Below are 7,605 nucleotides of genomic sequence, written 5' to 3' on the forward strand. Positions count from 1 at the left end.
GCCGACCTGTTCCCCACTTTCTGGACTCCCCACGATGCCCCGACCAGGAGCCAGAAATAGCAGCCCTGAGGGGGCATTCTTGTGCATCTTGGGGGCAGAAAGGAGGTCGCCCCAGCCTCTCTGAGGTTGTCGCTATGGCTTCTTGAGAAATATGTGGGACTAGGAGCCAGGAGACTTGGGTTCCAGTTCCAGCTCTACCCCCGGCTAGCTGCATGACCTTGGGCAAGTCCCTTAACCTCTCCGGGTTTCAGTGTCCTCATCTGTAAAATGAAAAATGAGATACTGGCTCACCTTCTTAGACTGTGAGGGTCAGGTGGGGCAGAGAATGTGTCAATCAATTGTATTTATTGAGCGCTTAGCCCAATCTGATTATCTCGTATCGATTCTAGCGCTCAGCACAGTGTTCGGCCCAGTTAGTGGATGCTAAATACCGTAATAGGTGTTGTTGTTGCGTCTGTCCCAGTGGGGAGAGGACCAGCTCCAGAACCCAAGGGTCCCAGAGGAGGCCAGGGTGGCCTACCACAACACTCCTGCCATGCTTCTCCAGAGTTTGTGTCCTTGTGATGTGGTTGAGTGGGGGGACAACTCAGGGTGTCTTGGACCGACCCCAAATCTGGGGAACAGAGAGCCAGACCCCGACTCGACTGATGGATCTGGGGCCTTCGGTCCCGGTCTGGATCCCAAGGGACTGTCATTAATGGACCGGTCCTTCCCGGGGAACTGGCCCCGGCGAGGCCGCCGCCAACCTCCCGGATCCCACTTTGGTCTCCGGGCTGCATCTTCAGCTCCCCAGCGGGGCTGCATTCAAGCCTGAGAGGAGCAAACCCGAGATGACCACCTTCTGCCCGGTAACGGGGAGTTGGGGGGTGGGGCAGGAGCCATCGAATCCGGCCACTCAATTGGTTGCTCTAGAGGCCTCGGGCAGACGGACGGCCGAGCCCCTCCTGCCCCCGGCCATCCAGCCGCCCAGCTCTGCAATTTGCATTTGGTGCCTGGCGGCTCCAGGATCGCAGCTCTGTCCTCTATGGCGCTGCTCCCACGCCACTGTCTACTGCTCAGCTCGACTCTAATGAGGTTTCACATTTCCCCGGGCCCTTTCTGGAAGGGGCTTGTGAGGAATCAGACCCCGGAAGAAAGAGGAGAGGGTGAGGTAGCCCAGTAGATGATCTGGAAGGAACACCCTGGCTCTCTTCCCCCTTCATAATATCTCTACTGTGCTTTCCCCTCCTCTCCAATCCGATGATTCTATTGTGCTCCCCAAGTCCCTGGGGGGAGCAGGGAAGGGCAGGGATTACGGTTATGAGCCCCATCTTACAGCTGGAGAAACTGAGGCCCAGAGAGGTCGAGTGACTCGTTCAAGGTCACGCAGGGAATCACGGTTGAACCCGACTGCGACACTCGTCTCTTGGCTCCCAGCTGGATGCTGGGCTCCTCACGTGTCCTACACCCACCCGGCTGGGCTAATCTCCGCCTGGCCTCCGCTCTCTGCTGGGCTCGCAAAAAGAAGTCTGGAGCCTGATTTCCAAACCCAGTGGTATCCACGCTGAGTCTGATCTCATTATTCTGTGTGTCTGTGTGAGTGTGTGCATGCGTGTCTATGCACGGAGAAGGGGCACCCGGAAGAACCCCCTCAGAGAATCAACAGCTAATGGGCCTTCAATCCTTCCCTGCTTCCATCTGGTAGCAGATTTTGACTCGGAAATGTCCGTCTTCCCCTCTAGTCTGTAACCTTCTTGAGGGCAGGCATCATGTCTTACTGTAATGCACTTTCCCAAATACTTAGAGCAGTGCTCTGAGCACAGTGTTCAATAAATACTATTGATTGACTGAGGAAACTGGAATCGGGAAAGCAGCAGGGCCTGGGAGTCCGAGGACTTGGGTTCTGAATCTGACCCCGCCAGGGTGACCGCTGTGACACCCTGGGCAACCCACTTTACTTCTCCGTGCCTCAATTCCCTCATCTGCAGAATGAGGATACAATACCTGTTCTCTCTCCTGCTTAGACCGTGAACCCTATGGAGGGACTGATTTGTTTGAATCTGCCCCAGCACCTAATACAGTGCTTGGCACATGGTAAGCTCTTAACTCAATGTGGGCAGGGAATATGTTATATTGTACTTTCCCAAGCACTTAGTGCAGTGATCTGCAATAAGTGTTCAATAAATACGATTGACTAATTTTTATCATCATTAGTAGTAGTGGAGCCTGGGTATGGGGCAGATCTCTTACGCCCTGGGCCGCAGCCCAGATCTTGCTGTCTTGGGCCCTGAGACTGAGAGGGAGGAAGGAGGGGAGAACAGGGGGACCAGGGTCCAAAGACCCTCCCCAGATCATCCAGCTGAGCCTGGCTCACAGCACTTATGTCCATATCTGTTATTTATTTCTATTAATGTATTTCTATTAATGTCTGTCTCCCCCTCTAGCCCGTAAGTCTGTTGTGGCCAGGAAATGTGTCAATTATATTGTTATACTATACTCTCCCAAGAGCTTAGTACCGTACTCTGCACACAGTAAGTGCTCAACAAATTCGATTGACAGACTGGGGTCTCAAGGGCATAAACTGGATCGGCAGGGGAGGGGAACTGGGCCGAGGCGGGGATGGATGGGCAATTTCTGCCTAAGTTTGTGCATCTGTAGAACAGGGGCTTGGCCTGGGAAAAGCGCTTTAGTTCAGTGCTCTGCACTCAATAAGTGCTCAATAAGTAACACTGGCTGATGAATCGATGACCGGGCCAGACCCCAGAATTTCTTCCCTCCCAATATCCAGCCCTTTGCCTGAGCAGGCCAGGGCGATCGAACATCGCCCAAGCATCCGGCAGGCTGGTGCCCGCTCTCCTGCTGACCTACTAAATACATCCAAACCGGGCCAAACCCCTATTAGCGAGATCACACCAGCTGCTGTTCCGCTTGGCCACTGCTGGTTCGGCCTCCGCTAAATCCTCGGGTTTAGGGTGATTCTCCATGCTCCAGGCAGGTGGGCTACCTCCTCACTTACCACACCTTCTGGATCTCATTTCTGGGCCTCAATCCCTGCTTCTCCACTTCCCTCCCTGACCCGCTCACCCCTCTTTCTCCTTAAGGCCACCTCGCACCTCAGGGGGTGTCACAAACCCTTCTCAATATTAGGGAGTTGTACACCTCTGGCCTTCCCTGAAAAGGTAGCTCCCACCTTGGATGGGTCTGTATTATCGCTCAGACTCAGGTGTTGCTCTCTCCGCTCGCCCAACCTCCCCAACTCTGAAACGAATTAGCAAACATTCCAATCATTCCTCCAGCCCCTAACTTCTCTCCCGCCACAACTCAGGACTACAACAGTTCCCTCTTTTGTCTTCTAGCTGTGCCTCGCCCCACCTCTCTCCAATGCCGTGGCCATGGCAGGGTGGAGAGGGAGTAAATCGAGGTCAGAGCTTTGGGGTAGCTTAGCAGGCCTCTGGCTCAACCAGTCTTTTTTTTTTGGTTAATGGTCTTTACTAAGGCTATGTGCCAGGCACTGTTCTAAACACTGGGGTAGCCAGGCCTTAGCCTCCTGGCCATCTCACCTCTCCGGCCATTCCGAGTTGACCATCCAGGACTGGGGCCACGGCATGCTCCTCCCCCTTAATCACCTCCCCTTTAAGCTCTTTCATGTCTCCCCGTCTCCGTCCCCAGCCCCGAGATCCCCTCATCACTAAGCCTCGGCCTTCCACCCTAATCTCACTGTAAAGTCAAGACTCAGGCTTTCTCCTGATTAAGGGATTTTACTTCAAGTGAAAGTATTCGCTCCACTAGGGAGCCTCAGCCCCTGAAGCCAGCACCCGGTCGGCCGGAGAACTAGCGGGCTGGAAATGTTTTACGGAAATTTTGTTTTAAAAGCACTAATATCTGCCTCATTAGCTGACTAGCGATAAGGAGATTTGCCGGTGGCTCTCTGCTTTTCGGTTCAGCAGAGTTGAGAGGCCGGAAGCTCAGTGGGGGGCTCTCATCCGCCGACACCATTCATTTTTGACTTACTTCCACCTGCCCGCACGAGGGTGGCGATGGGATGGAGAAGGAGCTCGTCGGAAATCCTATCTCCTCCAAAGGTCTTTCCTGGATTCATTTTACATCTGTCCAGATCTCAGCCGATATAGACTGTAAGCTCCCTGAGGGCAGGGATCGTGTCTGCCAACTCTCCGAAGTGCTTAGTACAGTGCTGTGCCCAAAGGGCACGATAAATATCATTGATTTCCTCCCAACTTCCTCCCAAGGGCACTTCTGTATTCACAATCGATGGTATTTATCGAATGCTTACTGTGTGCAGAGCACTATACTAAGCGCTCAGGAGAGTACAGAGTTGGTAGACACCCACTCTTAGAGTTTCTGCACACGGCAACTTATCTACCCTGCTACGAGCCATTACTCATCCACCAATCCATCTTCCCAGTCTCTTGTTCCTCCTGTAATCATCATCATCATAAGAATAGTGGTATTTGTTAAGCACTGTGTGTCAGTCAATGTACTAAGCATTGGGGTAGATACAAGATAATCAGGTGGGACACACAGGGCTCACAGTCTAAGTAGGCGGAAGAAAAGGTATCCAATCCCCATTCTGCAGATGAGGAAACAGACACGGAGCCAATAAGTGACTGGCCCAAGGTCACGCAGCTGGCAAATGACAGAGCTGGCATTCAACCCAGGTTCTCTGACTCCTGGGTCCATGCTCTTTCCCCTAGGGCACATCGACTCTGAGTCCATTTTGTCTGTTTGTGTTGTGTTTTAACGTTTCATCACTCCTGCTGAGTCTCTCTCTAATCTCCTCTCTCCACAAACTTTCAGACTGTGAACCCCACGAGGGGCAGGAACTGTGTTTAATTCCCACCTGGATATTTTCTCCAAGAGCTCAACACAGTACTTTGCACTCAGTAGGCGCTTAATAAATACTCCTATAACACTGCTTCCAAAATTTAGTCTTTCTTCCCAGCAGGATCGTTAGCTGGAGCATTTCGTCTAACTCGATTATACTCTTCCAAGCACGCAGAACTTTGCCCCGGTGGGAAGTCCCAACTATTGATTGATGAACTGGGAGGGGTCTGGATGTGTAAATTAGGCTGCCAATCACTTAAAGTGTGAATGTCAAGATTTCTAGGCAGGCATCTTGTTTGCACGGCGCTTCATCCCGTGCAAGTTAATTTTGGGTATTAATAATGTTGGGCTTGCCCTCAGGCCAAAAGAGAATGTAAAAAAAATCTGAAAATCTCTTCAAATCCCCCATGCTCCACTGCCTGGGACCATTAATATTTGCATGCATTGTCCCACACCTCAGCTTTTTATATTCATGGATATATCCTACAGACCAACTTGCATAAGTTATTCATCAGCCTGGGGTTGCTGCATGCTTTTAAAATCCTGTTATCTTGAAAATTAAATGGCAAGCTGGTTCTCTGTTTTCCCTTCTCCTGTCAGCCACGTACCACACACTCACTGCCCTAGTTTATGTCCTGAGAGTTTCTATCCTCTTACCCCATCACCCTCCTCAACAGAGCGTGTTCCTAAACACCTGACCACGGCACCCAGTGGTTCCAAACTGTGTCGGTTGGGCAATGGAGCTTTCGTCACCCTGTATCCATCCAAGCGCAGATGGGAGGTGATGCAGAACCTCAATTTCTCCTCCAGCTCCGGGATAATAATAATCGTGGTGTCTTTTAAGCACTTACTATGTTCCCAGCACTATCCTAAGTGCCGAGGTGTATACGTGACAATCAGGTCAGAGAAGGGCCCTATCCCACATGGGATCCACAGTGTAAGTGGGAAGGAGAACAAGCATTGGATCCTCATTTTAAAGATGAGGAAACTGAGGCAGAGAAATGCAGCGCCTTGTCCAAGGTCTCACAGCAGGCAAATGGCCGAGCCGGGATTGGAACCCGGGTCCTCTGACTCCTAACCCTGTGCTCTTTGCCAATAGGCCACGCTGATTTTCAATAATGGCCAAAATGTACCACCGTGTCCCAGCTGGTGCCATCCACAACATCGCACATATCCACAAAATCGATCATATTTATTGAGTGCTTACTGCACGTAGCGCACTGGATTAAGCATTTAGGAGAGTACAATACAGAGTCAGTAGACGTGTTCCTTGCTCGTGAGCTTAAAGTCTAGAAGGTGAGACAGACACTAAATTAAATAATTTATAGACATGTTAAGTGCTGTAGGTCTGAGGGTGGTGCGAATACTCAGCTGTAAATACGGCTAGTCCATCAAGCCATACCTTGCAACTCACTCTTCCACTCGAGCTCTCTTCCGGATCCCTGATTAGCTAGTACCTCCCCCAACCTTTAGAACAGAGCCTGGCACATAATAAGCATTTAACAAGTACCACAATTATCATCATCTCCATGCCCTCTCGCTAAGAGGAAGCCACCCGGTAACCCATCTGGGGGACGCGCATACTTCCCTCGACGACGGCAGACTCTCGCTGCAGAGAACTGAGATTTTTCTGCTCATCGGCCTTAGGCGGCATCCCTACCTTTCAGAGGGAGACCGGCTTGGGGGTGGTTTAGGACTGGCTCTGCACGATCCCTCGCTTCTTCTGGAAAATTCAAGCCATCGTTCTCGTGATGACAGGATTCTCTCATTAGTTGACAGATACGTTTCACCGACAGTAGCGTCATCTTCAAACACTGAGGGTACCTGGACAACTCCCTGCACCTGGGTAGAACGCGGGGACAGGTGTTACTCTGTCTGACGCTCTTTCCGCCCCCCACACTAAGCCCACCGGTGAAGCCTACCCCTACTTGGCAACAGCCCAGGCAACGCAGGCTCAAAGTGGGGAGGCCGAACATGCCTACGCGCTCCGAACTCGAAGTACCACTAACTGGTTTTCGCAAACCAGAGGCTCGTAAGTCTCCCGGTGGTCCCCGGGTGGCGAGAGACCTTCAAACAGATGGTTGCAGTTTGTTCGATCCTCCCCCGTTCCTCACCCTCGCTCTGTATAGTTCCAGCCCGGCCGGATGGGGACCGCCAACTGGCCCCGCTAAGATGAAGGTTGCTTGTCCGCTTGTCCCCGGCTTTGCAAGTCTGCCAGACGTCGACCGGCCCACCTCGGTGGACGGCCAGAGGAGGCAGGAGTTCAAATCCCAGAGCGGGATGGGGGAGAAGTAGCGCAAGATGCCGACTGGATCCCGGGGTGATCGTGGCTTGGTGCCCATTCTGCGCCCGGACTTCGTGCTTCCTCCCACCAGCAGGGAATGCTTACTTCTCTCCCCCAACTTGCTATTCCTCAATGCGTCCATGCAGGGATCTTCTGCAGAGCTGCACGCCAGAAACCCGCCCCCTCCTCCGGCACGCATGATTACGGTGAGGTGAGGCTCGACTTCTCTTGGGAAGACCAAAATCCATCTCTAGGGGGCAGGCTAGGCCAGGCCTGACGACTCATCCTTCCGCGGCGCGGCGCGGGGGTGTTCCCCTTCCCTTTGGGGCAACCAAATGACACCGTCCAGCAACGGGGCCGGGTTGGCGCCCCCGGTTCCGTACTCACAGCCATTCCCTTTTCGTTGGGAATCACTCTTTCCCCGTTGCAATCCGTCCATCTCCCAGGGGGCACGGACCCGTGGCGTCCCCGCGTTTCGACGAAGCCCTGGGCTCCGCGGT

The 7,605-nt window shown here is 52.7% G+C and overlaps 1 protein-coding gene across 5 annotated transcripts in view; it reads right to left on the reverse strand.

Moving 5' to 3' along the window:
* Positions 1-7,569, reverse strand: part of TMEM54 (transmembrane protein 54) — a 12,916-nt gene extending 5,347 nt beyond the window's left edge. For 4 of the 5 annotated variants that reach the window (XR_003765066.1, XM_007671754.3, XM_029080477.1 and 1 more), the window contains exon 1: positions 6,482-7,569. Coding sequence is in view for 4 of the 5 variants with exons in the window: in XM_007671754.3 (XP_007669944.2) it covers positions 6,482-6,797 (316 nt within the window). In the remaining variant the exon portion in view is untranslated. The remainder of the gene's footprint in view (positions 1-6,481) is intronic. The other variant, XM_029080478.1, reaches the window with a different exon arrangement.
* Positions 7,570-7,605: the final 36 nt, after the last annotated feature.

This window comes from Ornithorhynchus anatinus, chromosome 16, assembly GCF_004115215.2.
Source record: "Ornithorhynchus anatinus isolate Pmale09 chromosome 16, mOrnAna1.pri.v4, whole genome shotgun sequence".
NCBI lineage: Eukaryota > Metazoa > Chordata > Mammalia > Monotremata > Ornithorhynchidae > Ornithorhynchus > Ornithorhynchus anatinus.